Source organism: Cryptomeria japonica, chromosome 3 (genome assembly GCF_030272615.1).
Source record: "Cryptomeria japonica chromosome 3, Sugi_1.0, whole genome shotgun sequence".
Taxonomy (NCBI): Eukaryota; Viridiplantae; Streptophyta; class Pinopsida; order Cupressales; family Cupressaceae; genus Cryptomeria; species Cryptomeria japonica.
In genome coordinates, this window is record NC_081407.1 from 861,598,132 (window position 1) to 861,614,705 (window position 16,574).

Genomic DNA, 16,574 nt, shown 5'->3' on the forward strand with positions numbered 1-16,574 from the left:
ACCATCATGATGTCATCAGCAGGGTTAAATAAATAAATCAGTAGCAATAAGGGTTTGAATATTGTAGGAAATTCATTGTTAGTGTTAACAATCAGCAAATAAATTGTTTTATCAGACTTTCTTAGGCTTATTTGAGCAGGGTGAGCAATTCTTTGGATTACAAGGCAAATTCAGAGATTCTTCAATAATTGTTTTTGATAATTCTAGTGGATGCAAATAAACCTCATTGGAGGCATTGTTACAGCGTGATGGCTCCATATTGTCATTTCTAGTGAGACTCGTCAATAAAAAGTGCACTTCCAGGCTAGGCGTTTGAACTCCTAGTATGAAATTTCTCTCTTTGTGGTGAAATAAGCACATTTATTGAAAATACAATTTGCTGTTGTAAATTTCAGAATTCTAGAATTATTTTTCAGTCAATTTATTTCCTTGTATTTCGCATTCATTATTCATCCAAAGCTAAAAAAACAAAAAAAAGTCATAAAATATCAAAACAAAACAAAAATCAACAAAAACCCATTCGTTGGCCAAAGACAAAAATTGAACACAAATCAGCAGATTGGAAAAGATTTCAGTCTGGAATCTTTCAACGAGTATGGCATTCATTTCTCTTTTTATTCCTTCAATGGTCCCAAGACAACCCCTAGCATCATGAGAAGTAATGCCTGCAAGATGGTATTTGAGGCAGTTTAAGCCTCCACAAAAAAGTGACTTTATGTGATTTTATAGATTAGTTGAAATCAATAAAAATTTAATCTAATCTAAGATTCTTAACATTTTCTTAAAAAAAAAAGAGGATTCAAATAAAAAAGAATAAGTAGGGTATGAAAACCTATGAAAACAATGAAAAAATCATAAAAGAATTGTCAAAAAATGATGATGAATCTTGTTTTGTGGAATCTAAATCTAGTTAGACTACACAGTATTAGCATTGATGATTTTTTTTAAACTTAGATGTAGCAAAAAAGAAGTAAAATGTTTTAAAAAACAAAGAAAAAGAAAATCAGAAAACCTACCTGGAAATCCAATTTGCCTTTGAAATCCACCCAAAAACCTCTTCAAATCTTCACTCCTCAGTGCGAAATCGCTGCAAACGAGCTGCTAGATGGTTGGGAGAGCAAAAGAACAAAGCAAAAAAGAAATGAAATTACCTTTTTACGGCCATGAGGGTTTTTTTTTTGGCAGCTGAGTTTTTTTATCGGGCTCACCGGGTTTTTGGGAAAAACTCACCAAAAACTCAAGGAGTTTTTTTTGGCGAGTTTTTGCTTGGAAAACTCAGTAGGCAAGAAAACTCCCAAGTTTTTAAAAAACTCACCAATTATTCACCCAGTCTCGCATCTATGATTCTAACAATTATTGATGATCGATCCCAAGGAAAAATTGGTGTTAATCCTAATGTTTTGGTTGCAATGACCACAATCATGAGCAATTGGTGCAACAGTTTGCAATAGAAAAACAAGAAGTTCTAGTGTAGTTGTCTTTGACTTTTTATGGTGGAAAGTTGCTTATGTCTAGGCAATGAATTTAACATGAAAGATGCCCAATTGAATCTTTGGGCAAGTTTTGCAAACGAGGTTGTGATTGTGTTCACAATTTTTTCTAGTAGTGATTGGAATTTATTTCTAGTGCATTGCCCATGGGTTTGATATTGAAATGTTCCCTTTTTGGCCCAAGTTTTCAAAGAAGAAAATAATATAATAAAGTTGTCTAAGTTAATATTTTTTGGACTTGTATTTAATTAATTATGTTTGCATATTTTTTATTATATTTTAATTATGTGACTTTACTTGGCGCCAAAAGATAAAATAAAATATTATAAAGTCACTTTTATGAGCAAAAAGAAATTAATATTTTAAAAGTGATTTTATGATTAAATTTCCAGAAAGTTCCTAGAGGGTTTTGAAAGGAGGATTGTGCAAACTCATTTCAAATTCTTGGTTATTCATTTGGAGAAACCCTCTTTTAGAGTTCGAGCTTTGGTTCAACTATTTAGCCTAGGACGAAAACCATAAGGCGAAAATTGATTTTGTTGACAAAAACCAACTTAATCAATCCTTTGTGAATCCACACGGGGTTTGTAATGTGGAGATTGATTCAAGTTTTGCACGATTTGGAGTAAATTGACTTATCTTTCAGCTTCCCAAGTTTGCCAGGTTTTCAAGTACAAATTTATTTAGATTTGCAGGTAAATAATAAATTTATTAGTAATGTGTGCAACCAGTGAAAATCAGAAATAATGCAATGGAGTGTGTGCAAGGTGAAGTAATTTCAAAATATAAATTTTATTTAAGGATGAGACTACCCAACCATCCCTCACAAAGTGTCATACACCTCCTTTATGCTACCTAAAGAAGAGAAGATTCACATGTAAACTTATTTCCTACCTAGCAACACAACTTGGAATGCTGGCCAAAGTCAATGCGGAAATAAAAAGAGAGGTTGCAACATTTTAAAAAGGAAGTCGTACCATTTTAATAGTTGTCGTACATCCTTGGTGGGACCATACCTCTTGAAGGGAGTCATACCAATTGATTGGAGAGCCAATGATGAAGTCATTTGGAGTTGATAAATTTGTTATTCAATCAGAAACAATTTTCAGACCAGCTAGCAACAAATTGTTTGATGAAATGCTTGTCAAGCAAAATTTGTGATAATTGCCTGTATGTTTTGAAATATCCGGTAGGGATTCTTACAGATATGGCAGTTGTTCATCAAGTTGCTAGAATGCTAAATCCTACTAGAGTAGTTGATCAGTCTAATAGGTGAGACTCGACTTTTAATGGTCCAATATATACAACACCACACTCTACTAATAGACAAGTTGAAGCAAGAGCTTTCTGCAATATTCAAGAAAACTGGAGGCAAACAAACTTGTGTGCTTGACTTATATAAATTTTATCACAGAACTTAGAGGCAGCCATCTAAGGACTAAACTTCTTGGCAGTATTCTCTCTGTCAAACTTCAGGACAAACTTGAAGTTGTCTTTGGCTTAGTCACGAAGTGGGGTTTCGGATACAATTCAATGTTAGATATAATATGTTAAATGGTGTAATAACATCATTTTATTATGCCAAAAAGGTAATTTATAATTGAAGTAACGAGTTGCAACTACCACATAACTTCCCCATTCAATTATAAATACAAGCCACACTCATTGAATTATGTACCATTCAATTCTCTTAGACCCTATACATTCATTCTTCCAGCACTAGTTACTAAAACTTATACATACAGTAAAAACGATCATTGTAAAGCTTAAATTATAACAAATCAAGCAAACTTTATTAATTCTTGCAAATTGAACCATGATATTTCATCTTCAAAATATTTTGCTGAAAGGGTCACTCCCGTTCATATGAGGAGCACTTAATTGGCCTGTCTTGGCCATTCAAGAGTTGTTGTACCAGCAAGAAAGTATGTTAGACTAAAAATCTCCACTATGGTGACTAACAAAAAATGCAATAGGTTTGTGGGGATCTAATACATTTTCCATCCCACAACTATTTTAGGGGCATTATATATTTGATAGTTTACTCAAGAATGGCATATTAAACATGATTCTCCAAACACACACAATGTGGTGTACTCTAAAGCTTCAACAGAAAATACTTTGTGGGTTGTATGTATCTAATTATTAAAAAACATTTCTAGCATATTAGCCATCAGATAGATTTCCCCATAGTGATCAACTTATTGCATGATGAGTTCAAATCAATATTTTAAAAATTCCACCATGTAAAACCTCTGTGCCTCATGATTAAAACTATAAACATACTAAACTTCATTTCATTGGAGAATGTTTCTCATTCCTTTCTTGAAAAAATTTCAAAAGATTTGGCGTTAACACAATTTTGATTGGATGGCTTAAAACGTGCTATTAACATTTGTAATCAATCTCTACAAATATGGTGTTTGCCAAAACACCACAAAGCTGGTGTCAAAGGAAACCTCATGCCTCAAAGTTCTAATCTAAACAATATTTAGAAATGCCACTGTAATATCCACCCTTTGGACACTACAATTTTTATTTTATTTTACCTTTACAAGTACCAACTTAAATAAACAACTTCTCAATTTAACTTAGAAATGTCAACTTCTTAATTCCTTCAATTGCCTTAGTGGTGAAAGTTCTACACCACTACTTATACTTGCACTCAAAGGTGGTAAGCTCTTGAAGTCAAGATCCCTATTGGACCTAGACTTAAGCCTCGAGGGTTCATTCCAAATGACCCTGCCTACGTATCCCTTCAAGGGAAGTCGGAGGCTTCGTAGTTCATCCCCAAAGGTTAGAGGGAGTTCATTCTCTCCTCTTGTATATCGATATTTTGCAGAGTTAATCCATGGCTCAAGTGGAATTTTCACATACGGCTTGCAACTTTGACTCACTTGCCGCCTTGACTCATTCCTCACGTACGGGCTCGACTACTTTTCTACGTACGGTTTAGTGTTTCCGTACAATGTTGTATTGTATGGCGTCTGGGATTGACCTCGTACTATAACATGTTCTTCCTATTCTCCACATCCTTTCTGTATGACCTTCTGTGAACTATCCCCACGTACGGATTTTGCTCCATGTCGTATGGACTTCTTCAATGGCCATTCCTCGTATGGATTTGCTACCTTTTCAACCCGTACATGCTTCTCCATTCGTCATATAGACTCATGCGGATTGGTTTCCTTCGAACACCATACGGGCCTTTTCCATCGTCATATGAACCCCTCGAACGGATTTGTTTCTTCTTGCCATTGTACGGGCTTCTTCGGATGCCATGAAAACTCTTTGTATGATTCAACCTATACAAACTTCTCTTCCCATATGACATATGGATGAAGCCATTGGTGCACTCGTACGTTGCTTTGTCCGTACAGTGGATGACGTAAGATGTTGTGTTCGTACGATGGATGGCATACAGTGTTGTTGTGTCCGTACGGTGGGTGATGTATGTTGTTGTTGTGTCCATACAGTGGATGACATACGCTGCTGTTGTGACCGTATAGTGGATGGTATATGTTGTTGTTGTGTCCGTACGCTAATGTTGTGTCTATACAGTGAATGATGTACGTTGTTGTTCTCGTACGATGAGTGACCTACTCATTGCACAACCCCTTCCTGCCTTTCATACGGTGTACAGAAGTAGCCTCGTGACCAATCTTTGTGCTCTTCATACAGTGTATGGACTTCCTGTGTAGTGTTCTTGTCTTTGCCTATACGGTTCCTTTTGTTTAATTTTTTCTCTCAATTCCATATTTTTTAACAATATACTTGCATACGATTTGACATTGTACGGGTATGATTTCCTTTCGTGCAAGCTCCCTTGTTCGTACTGCCTATGTTCTTCCTTCATAGGCTTTTTCATCCACTTTCCATCTCCGTACTACCAAATGTATTATGCATAACTTTACATGCTTCCATAGGTTTCTCTTCACTGAGAGTTGTAGCTTCAAGGAAATTACATGTTGGCAAAAATGCCTCATAGTCTTCCATTTGCCATTGAAATAATCCATTCAAGGAAATCATCCCCATCTTCAGAATAATCTTCCAGTTCCAATACCCCTTTGTTGTTTTGTTCCACGCTTTTCCTTCCTTCGTCCATACCGGACTCTCCATCTTCAGACTCTGATCCGGAGGATGCCAACTCCTCGCTCACCACCTGGTTTCTCAAGTCGATGATGTACTTCCTTTACTCTCGATCAAGAGTGTGTTCCACTTCCAATTGTGATTTGCCTTGCCAGCAATCAGCCATCCCCTCCCGAGGAGTGCATCGTACCCCTTCTTCTACAACTAGATGACAACAAAGTCCAACAGAAATTGTTGTGTCCCAATCAATACTTTATGTGCATTCAACATCCCCAATGGTTTGATTCCATGCTGGTCGGCACCTACCAAATCAAAGGTCGGCGGCCAGAGCGTCGACTTCCCTAAACATTTCCAAGTGTCCTCTAGTAGCACATTAACTGTCAAACCCCCATCGACGATGGTGTTTGCCAACTTTTGGCCCATTATTTCAATCTCAACAACAGCCGACTTCCTCTCAATGCTCATCGTCAGCAACATTGGATCACTAGACTCATTCCCTTCGAGTGGTGTTTTTCTTGACAGTTCCTCATGTGGCTTACATTGTTTCTGGATGATTGTGTTGTCACTAGCTATGTTAGCAATTGCCATTCTCAGTTGAGGCATAGTTTGAAGAAGGTCTGCCACCATGATGGGTATGGTCATCTATAGCACCTGTTGAACTATGTTCTTCTCTGACTCCCGCAATGACGTACTTGGAGTTCCATTGGAGGTAACTCGTTCCTTCGCCAGTACTTGTTCTGCTTCGGCTCTAGCTTCTCGGAGTCGTTCCTTCTCCGTACAAGCGTCCGGGTACATCGCCTTCTTCATCTGTGCTCTCATGATTGCCAAAACTGCATCCTCTTGTTCCTCCACATCCAACATATTAATACCCTTCTGCTTCGGGCAGTTGGTGTCTTCATGGTCACCTGATCCACACCATTTGCACAATAATTGTACGTTGTCTTTCTTGTTCTGGCAGTCTCTCGCAAAGTGTCCCCATTCACTACATTGTCGGCATTGTATGATAGGACGTCCTCTAGAATCATACTATATTTGATTTCGCCCTCGTTGATTTCCATAACCGACTAGCGATACATTTTGTGGTGTCCATGGGCTAGACTCCTGTGTAAAGAGTACCTCCATTCTCCTAGTCTTCAAATTATACGAACACTCCTTGATTGAATGCCCCAGCACTTGGTAAATCTCACAAAACATATTTCTAGGAAAATTACCTTTTGTGTGCCCCTCAAATTTGCATTCAATACACCATAGTTCATTACTTTCTTTATTGGTTCCTTTCTCGGCCTTTAATTCTTTCATCATTCTCAAATATCCCATCGAAGGGCTCGTACGGTTTTGGATTTTTCATCACTGCTACCTTTAGTGATCTCGTCATTGTCGATCTTCCTCTTCCCTCAAGAGGAGGTTTTGTTTTCACTCTCGATGTCCATCGCCTGATTGTCAACATCAGCGTACGAGGACGAAGGCACTACTTTCATCTTCTTGCGCAGCGAAGGGATCTATCCCTCAGTGAACCACCTCTTCTTCAACTTGTCGGCTAGCTAGTTCTCCATCTTGTTTAACAATTCTTTGAGCCTACAGTTGTAAGCACGTACACTCTCATTTTTACCCTGCTTGGTATTATAGATTTCTGCTACAATCTTGTTGTCATCCCTCAGGAGTTTGAACTCTTCTTCAAATGCCTTCTTTAGATCAGTCCATCATGCCTTACACTTGGCATCGAGGTCTGTGTACCAGTCAATGGCAATTCCCCGAAGGGTGGCGGGAAATGCCTTCAACTAGTAGTCTTGGTCATTTAGGCCATTCCCCTCCCGTATCATTATACATGTTTTGCAATGTCGTACGGGATCCTCTGATCCATCCCCAGTAAATTTAGGGAGTTTTTACTTCTCTTGGGTGTTCATCATTGTTTTCACTCAGAAGATACCGAGAGAGTCTTCGGCTCAAATCCTTGACGAGGGACAAGTTCCCGCAAATTGGTTTTCTCGCCTGCTTACTCCCTTGTGTGTCGGACCTGGGGGACTGTTCTGACCGCTACATTTTGATGCTTTCCTTGCACTCCCGGCCATGCACGCGTCCTCTACACGTCCACCTTCAGCGTCCCCAACACTTCAGGTACTTCCAAGTGTGCCGAACCTGGGTGGACTGTTCGAACCGCCACGTTTCGGCGCTTTCCTTGCACTCTTGGCCACGCACGCATACTATACACGTCCACCTCCAGCGTCCCAACACTTCAGGTACTTCCAGGCTCTAACTCGTCCCTATGACTCCCTCTGGCCAAGGGTCAATGGATCACCTAATCGCTTGGTCTTGACCACCCTGTGGCCTCTTCTCACTTTTATTAGGGTCTACGAGCATGAATCACTCAAGACTGACCCGACTTCTTTTAAGGCAACGACGCCAAAATGTTTACTACTACAACTAAGAAATTAAATACAGGAAATAATAATGTACATGATAATGCATACCAAATGCCGCAATAAAATATATCTTTATTCGCACATGCAATTATTACAGAGAAGAGACCAAAGATAGTTGGCCAAGGATTACAATAGATCCGACCATATCGTACTACCTTCCTTGGTGGTACACAACATATTTAAAGAACCCAACGGTTGTCGAGAGGTACACAACCATCAACCAACCGGCACATTAACTACCCAAGAGTGACAACCCACTTAATACAAACAATTAATACATTGGTAAATATTATCAAATATAACCATAGGCATTTTATGCCGACTACACAAGGTCTTCACCCTCTTTTTCTTTTATTATTGTGCTTGCTTAGGGGTTATATCTAGGGCCTCTTTTTCTGCCACAGTCCTGTACCATTTCACTTGGTATATGTTCCAATCCAATTGATCTATCTTTGGTCATTTGTGGACATTAATATATTTTCTTTTCTTTCTTTCTATATACAAAAAAGATATGTTTTTGTTAATCAAAGAGCACCACCAAGAACATTATCATTTATTAATAAGTAATGGAAACTTCAGATAAAACATCTAGCACATAGTATGATTGGCACCTTGAGATAAGCAAGCGAACAATAGAAGTATGGCCTCCTGCAGCGGCATAATGCAATGGAGTGAATCCATTAGTCTTGTGTGGACTTATTATCGAGCCCTTATCCAACAACTCCTTTGCACATTCCTCATGCCCATGAGAGCAAGCCTATATGAAAGATGCAATTCAATAAGACAACCCTTATAGTATAAGTCTAGTTTACCTTACAATTAGAATGTACAAATTTGTGTTTTTGTAATAATTGGATTTGATTACTAATCATCAAGAAGAGACGAAAAAATTAAAAGCAATTACTTGTTAGAAAGAAGAAAAAAGATTCCATTAAAAAGAAAAGAGATTATATTTATCTATGGTGCAATAAAATATTATTTATTCACTTTTGTATATCAACACGTAAACTACCCTCCTCAAATTAATAAATACTTTTCTTTTACTTTCACACTCAAAATCAAATTAACTTCTAACACTAAAAAGGATTTTGTTGATAAAGACTTTTCAATTTTTTTAACACACTAGATGTTTCTTTGTAGAGCAGAAAAGTGCATACCCTAACACTTTTCCACTCTTGTTGTACACCACTTTGGATTCATTGAGTTTACTACATGTTTCTACCACTCTTTTTGCATTTTTCACACACCACACAATCCATTCTATCACTCTATTATACATTAGTACTCTTCTTGGAACACCTTTTAGAACACTCACTCCCTTTTTGAATTTAAGATGCCATTTTGAGCATTATGAGTTCCTAATTATGCCTTTTTGCTTAACAAATACTCCAGAAACTTTTCAATCTTGTATGAATAAATCTTCAACAAGTAGCTCAAAAAGTTTGTCTTGGTGTTTTTTGCTGAAATCCTAATATTCAGTAAGACTTAGGAAGAACATATGAGGAATTTGGATGATGTCTTGGGTATTTTGGGGGCTGAATCTCTATTTGCAAAGGAATCCATGTGCGAGTTTAGCATGACAGATTTCATGTATCTTGATCATGTAATTGGGTTCAAAGGGGTTAGTGTTGATCAAGAGAAGATTAAGGCTATCATAGATTGGCTCCCACCAAAAACTATTACTCAATTGAAGAATTTTTTGGGCTTTGTGGCTTCCATCGGATTGTAATGTCCCAACTTCGCAAATCTAAGAAAACACGTAAACAATGAATTTTAATGATTGATTAATTCATCTAGGGTGTAATTAGTCAAAATTCATTTGAGTTCATTTGTTATCAATAAGTCAATTCCATATTTAATTCCTAGTGGGATCAAGAGGATAAGCTACCTTAGGATGCCCGTAGCGCTTATCAGGCCCAAGAGCGGTACACTCCCCCTTGGCCCTCCTGCCAGAAGCCCTTTGTCAACTGCAGTGGGTGGCCTACCTGACAGAGGCGTAGTTCCTGCTATCCCTGTTGCCTAATTCCTCATTTATCTCACTGGGTTTGGATATGTAATTGCTTAATTTATTATCTTAGTAGAGATCATTCTTCTAGTCCTTAATTGCATAATGTGGTTCATCCTTAATTAGTAATTGTATATTATTTATTAATTTATTTAATATGTGTAGATGTATTCATATTATATATATATATATATATACCCATATATATATATATATATATATATATATATATATATATATATATATATATATATATATATATATATATATATATATATATATATATATATTAGATTTCATTATCTAATTTATATATATAAAAAATGTATTTTTAACCATCCTTAAATATAATTATATTGAATTTAATAGCTACAAAATTTATGCTTTAATTAAATAAATACTTATCTATTTACCAGAATGTAATTACATTAATGTATGATAATATTATTGCAAGTTTAAATTGATGCGGTAAGAATCTTACCTGCGTCTCCTGTTGCTGCTTTATCCCCCTTCGTTTCCTGCGTATCCTTCCCCTTCCCTTCGTTTCCTTCGGCTTGCACTTTAAATATTGGCGGGGAGGGTGTGTGAGCGGCTACCTCCATGAGACGTGGATGTTGCGGTGATTGGTGGTGACTGTTGGGGTCACCGCTACCTCCTCCAGCCGCACTAACCCTTGCGTTTTTAATTAATAAACACCGTGGTTTCATTTGTTGCGTCTACTTAAGGTAGTACGCCCTTACTTTAGTATGTGTTAAATACAATTTGTTTAGTAAGTGCTTTGATAGAGTTTTAATAGTATCGTATGGTGTTTAATAAGGTATTTCTTGGATGCTTTATTTTGTCTGTTAATATTATTATTTTGTTTTTACGTTTATTTTATAATTTATGTGTCAATATAATAATTTATATTATATATCGATATTGCATTGTATGATAAGTTATATTATGTGTCTATATGCTCAATTAATAGTTAACATTAATAATTTTTAAAAAAAATATGATCAATACATATATTAAAATTAAAATAAAAATAAGGAGTCTTTTATTAAATAATTACAAAAAATGTGGGGTTATGACACGGATATTTGTGAAGGGTTTCTCACAATTGGCTGCCCCACTTACTGATCTCACCAAAAAGGGGGCATTTAAATGCATGGTCTACAGCAACAGAGCAATCTTTTGATCAGTTCAAGCAAATAATGAGCACTTGTCCTATTTTGGCCATACCTGATTTTTCCAAGTCCTTTTAGCTTGAGTGTGATGCATTTGGAGAAGGAATAGGTGTTGTCCTAATGTAGAATAAGCATCCCATTGCATTTGAAAGCAAAAAGTTGAGAGGAGGAGAAAAGAGTTATTTCATTAATGATAAGGAGATGCTTGCTATAATGCACGCCTTCACAAAGTTCAAGCAATATTTGGTTGGTGGCGAAGTTCATTGTGAAAACTGACCATAATAGTCTCAAATATTTCCTCAATCAAAAAGATCTCAATGAAAGGCAACAGCAATGGTCACTAAGCTACAAGCTTATGATTTTGACATTGAATATGTCAAAGGAAAGAAAAAAATTGTGGACATTTGAGTTCTATGATGGAGAACTTTTGATTAGGAGAAAATTCTTGTTGTCTGCAAAGAATCCATTTGCCACTAGTACCTTGGAGGGTGCATTGCAACATGAAAAGTACAAGGTGGTGAATGAGCTGACCCTCTACAAAGAAAGAATCTTTCTTGTTCTTGAATTGAAGCCCAAAGAGAAGATTTTAAGGACTTTCCATGATGCTCCCTTGAAAGGTCACCAAGAATTTTTCAAAACTTACAAGCAGATCCATGAGAGATTTTCATCAAAAGAACTTAAGGATTGTGTTCTTAAGTATATAAAAGAATGCAAGGTGTGTCAGCAGAACTAGAATGAGCACATTTTTCCTACTAATTTGTTCCAGTCCCTATCAATTCCCAACTAAAAGTGCTATTTATGTTATTGTTGTCAAATTGACCAAATTTGCACACTTTTTTATATTTTTGCAAACTTCACTGTAATGTCCCCTTCCACAAAGTAGCCAAAAGTGTCCCATTTAGCCCATTTAATTCTCATAGGCTAATTTCGGGTTATATCAGGCAAAAATTAATTAATTAAACAAGGTTATCCAATAAAGAAAATTCTGCAAATGACTTGAATTTAATTAATTTTAAAAAGTGACTTAAGTGGGAAATTAAAAGCTCCCTTTAGAAATATCTTTAGGGAAAATATAAAGAAAATGGATCAGAGGATCCTATTAGGCACTACACGACTTGTGAAACAATTTTGACTGCAAATGGGCAAGATGATAAAGCAATTTGGCTACGATTTTTTCTAGCCACCTTGTGAGGTATAGCAATTGACTGGTATACAAAAATTGACCAAGCCACCATAAATAAATGGGAGAGATTAAAGAAGGCCTTCAAAGAAGAGCTTAAATTTCTTCATGATTAATGAAATAGTAGTAGAAATTTACAATCTAAATCAAGGTTCGGGTTTATAATCAGAAACTTAAAGAATTGTTAGTAAAATTGTAAACAAAATCGGCTAATAGTATAAAAAAGTGATGGCCCATTGAAGGTTTCTTTCATTATTAAGAAAAAAAAATGGAGGTAATACCACTATCGTCCTATTCTAAAACCTACAATCAGGCAATGGACAAAAAGTGAAGATAAAATGTCATCACACAGTAAAATAAAAACAGAGGAAGATAGAAGTTTTGAGGACAATGGTGACAATGAATCAAGAACAATGCAAGCATTCCGAAGGGATATGCTCCGAAGGATGAAAGAATTGAAGCTGGAGAAAGAAACTAACGAACTATATTGTATTGAGCGCAAAATTAAGGGGCACACAAAAAGAAATTGTCCTCGAAAGATGTTCAATGAGATTTGCCAGGTTATGGGGTCATTCAATAAAGGAGTGCCCAAACAATTCAAAGTCCAAAAGTACACAAGTACTCTTCCCACAAGGAGAGTCCACTTCATCGAGGCCACAAAATGCATCTCCAAGCAGTTATCAAAATCAATGAGGAAGGCGAAATCAAATACAGTACAACTCTAAAGGACGTCCTTGTTAGTGGCATTATTCTACACAAACATAAGACTAGTTAATTATGTGTAATTGTTTTGGTTAGTTGGCAACCGAGGGGTGGTCGTTGCGGTGCAACGGTTGGCGCTCGCACCCCCTCGGTATCTTTATATACTTCGGAATGTAACTTGTAACACACAATTATGAATGGAATAACATCTCTTATACTGGTCTGATAGCTATGGCATTATTATTCTGCATTACGTGCTTTATGTTTTAAGTTATTCACCCGAGAGGGCAAACATTTGGCATTGTTGCCTAGACGTACTCGGGAACGGAAGACACGGATGGCGCACGAACACGATGGGCCTACCCGTTGGTGAGATAAACCCAGAGGCCGACGACGCGCGAATAGAACTTTACACAGGAGAAGACACCGCAACGAGAGAATTTTCAATTCTGCTCCAGGTAGCCATCCAGACCTATGTCCGACGAGAGGCGACGGAGGCGGATATCCCACCAAGTGCCGTGTGGACAGCGTTGGAGGTGAGCCCGGCAGTAAACCGGTTGATGAACCATCTTCCCCGGTTGCTTGCACAGGCATTGCTGGCAAAACAAGCTCGCCTGGAGGAGATTGCCCGGGAAGAGCAACGCCAATAGATCCTTCAGCAGTACGAAGATAGCAGCCGATGGGAAGCAGAACGGGATGGCGCCAAACCAGGAAGGAATTGAACCTTGAATCTTCTATATTCAAATAAAAGTGTCATTGACACGAGTTGTATCTGAGGAAATGAATTAATAAAGACGTGTTTTGATTTATGTATTGTGAATTATGGAAATGTACGGCAATTAATGCCCAACCTATTGAATAAAGATAGAAATAAAAAAGCAGAAACGGACGAGTGGGAGGCCGCGCAGAGGGCCTTGATTCTGGAGCAGCAAGTAGAACGTAGACAGAGGCTGAGGCAACTTGCCGAAGGACAACCTGCCGAAGGGTGGCCCGAGGGGAACCAAGGAGGTGTCACGGAGGGTGCAGAAGCCGACGGAAATTTCTACACGTCGCCAAAACACCGTAGGGTGCGGAGCCACGAAGAGTTTCTGGAGGAAACAAGGTTACAGCGGAATCTAGTCGAGGAGACTCGGGATCAGTTTAGAAACTTATCCCTTACACCACGAAGTGAGGATCACCAAAGGGAGCCAGGAGTGGGTGCAGGTGAGAAAGAAGGGGAGGACAATTGTACGGCTGTAAGTGCAACACACGGCAGGCAGAACACCGTACCCCCAGTCACCCACGCAGGACACACCACGGGCGCCGGAGGGAGCGACGCAGGGGCTCAGACACAGCTACAGCCACCGCAAGGGAGACGGCCCCCATCAATGGCAAGTAAACAGAAACTACAGAAGTTCAATGGCGACGGGAAGGAAGATCCCGTTCGCCATTGTTGAATGTGCGAAACCATATGGTCAGCAAACGGTGTTACCGATCAAGATGAATGGGTAACACAATTCCCAGCAACCTTGAGAGGAGTGGCCATAGACTAGTACTCAAATATGGACAAGGCCAAAGTCGGCACATAGCCCGACCTGAAGAAGGAGTTTGGGATAGAGTTCCGCCTCCTGAGAGATGACAACAAAATAGTCGCCGAGATCTATGGAACGAAGCAGAACAAGAACGAGACTGTCCGAGCCTATAGTCGGCGACTGAAGGAACTATTGGGAAAAATGGAGAGTCAACCAGCAGATGGGTTGAAAAAGCGATGGTTCGTGGAGGGACTGAAACACTCCCTCCGAAAGAAGATGAAAATCGTTCCACCTACATCGTACAAAGACGCATACAATAGAGCGATGGATCTTGAGAACGAGACCAAGACATCGAAGAAAAAAAAGAAGAAGGATAGCTCGTCTGAGGAGGATGACTCTTCATAGGAAAGCAACAGCGACGGCGAGGCTGGCAAGCGGGTGCAAGCGCTCTAGAAAGACATGGAGCGAATGAGGAGGGAGTTCAAAACAATGAGAAGCACCGGTCGAACTGAAGGGGACATATGGTTCACTGAGTGCAAAGAGGAGGGGCATACAAAGGGTACTTGCCCGAAGAAAGCATTGTGTGAGATTTGCCAAGTGATGGGACACTCCACCAAGGAGTGCCCATACAACATGAAAACCTGAAGTACGCAAATGAACCAGGTGTTGTTCACGAAGCAGGCCACGACATCCGCACCTATAATGTCCCCATTTTGCGAACATCAGAGTTTGTAAGAATTAGCCTATCATTTGACCCTCGTAGGCTAATAATTATTGATAGAGGGCCTCGTGTGGCAGTTACTTGGTGATTAGAGACATTACTCTTCAGCTGGATTCAGGTTTTGGCCTTTGCACAGGTTTTTTGACTCAGATTAGCACACTTACTATTTATAGTAAGTTACTATTTTGGGAGGGTCAGGGTTCCTATTAATAGAAAGACACCTGAGCAGAGCTTATTGGCAGTGTCAACCTTGATTGGGCCTTTGCAGCTATTTCTAGACTCAGTTCCACATACTTACTATTTATAGTAAGTCACTATTCAGGGTTTCTATTTTTAGACAGGCATCCAATCACATGGAGAACGGGGAGAGTCGACTCCTGGCTCAGACGGTTTAGCAATCAGACAAGTACATCAAGAGATATTAAAGTTTAAGTGACTTAAGTGATTTATTTAATATTTTAATATTATTATAAAGTTCTAAAGTAACTTCATAATAATAAAGTCACTTTAATATAATAAAGTGCGTTAAGTGAATAATTTAATGTGGGAATAAATCTTTTATCCCACATTGGCCAGGAAGGTGTTTGAGCTCTCTTAAAGAAAGAATAAAAGGAAAAGCAAGAGTTCATTCTCGGCATCCAGTTGATGAATAGTATTTTGATTGATTTTTATTGTGGAGCCTAGGGCTTTCGCAATTTTCTTCTTTGATCATAGGAAACGAAAACTTCCTATTGATAGTAATTTTGAAGGTGTGAAATAACACCTGAATTATTGCAGTTGTGGGAAAGAATACTTCAGTTCTTTCATTTGTGCAAATTGGTGAAGTTTTCTACAAGGGTTTGAAGTTTATTGTTGAAGAACATTTACAGTTGGTTGTGAATCATCCTTCTTTGGCACATGGAGTTATATCATTCTTGTTGGGAGAGATTATCAACAAATTATTCAAGGTTTTAAGAGCAGATTGCAAGTTTGTTTTTGCTGCTACAGTGCGCGTGAACAGTGCGCGTGAACAGTGCGCGCTACAGTATTTGTGCTTGATTCCGATTGCAACTTTCATCTCCATCATCGAGCATCACTATTATCAGGTTCCTCTTGCAACTATTAGTAGCTAGTATTGAAATCTTAGGCATATAATTTTGTTGTTGTAAGTGATAACTTAGAATCAGTTTTGGCATTGCTGTAGTCTTTTTGTAAGCCAATTAGTCTTGGCAAATCCATAGCAGCATTGTACTTAGGAATGAATTCAATAAAGAAGATATATGTTGCATACAATTTGTTTGACGA

At 38.2% G+C, this 16,574-nt stretch overlaps 1 protein-coding gene across 5 annotated transcripts in view; it reads right to left on the bottom strand.

The window, feature by feature from the left end:
- LOC131066686 (uncharacterized) overlaps positions 1-16,574 on the bottom strand; it is a 183,383-nt gene that overhangs the window by 94,538 nt on the left and 72,271 nt on the right. For all 5 annotated transcript variants that reach the window (XM_058001516.2, XM_058001514.1, XM_058001518.1 and 2 more), the window contains one exon: positions 8,611-8,756. In XM_058001516.2, coding sequence (XP_057857499.1) covers positions 8,611-8,756 — 146 coding nt within the window. The remainder of the gene's footprint in view (positions 1-8,610; positions 8,757-16,574) is intronic.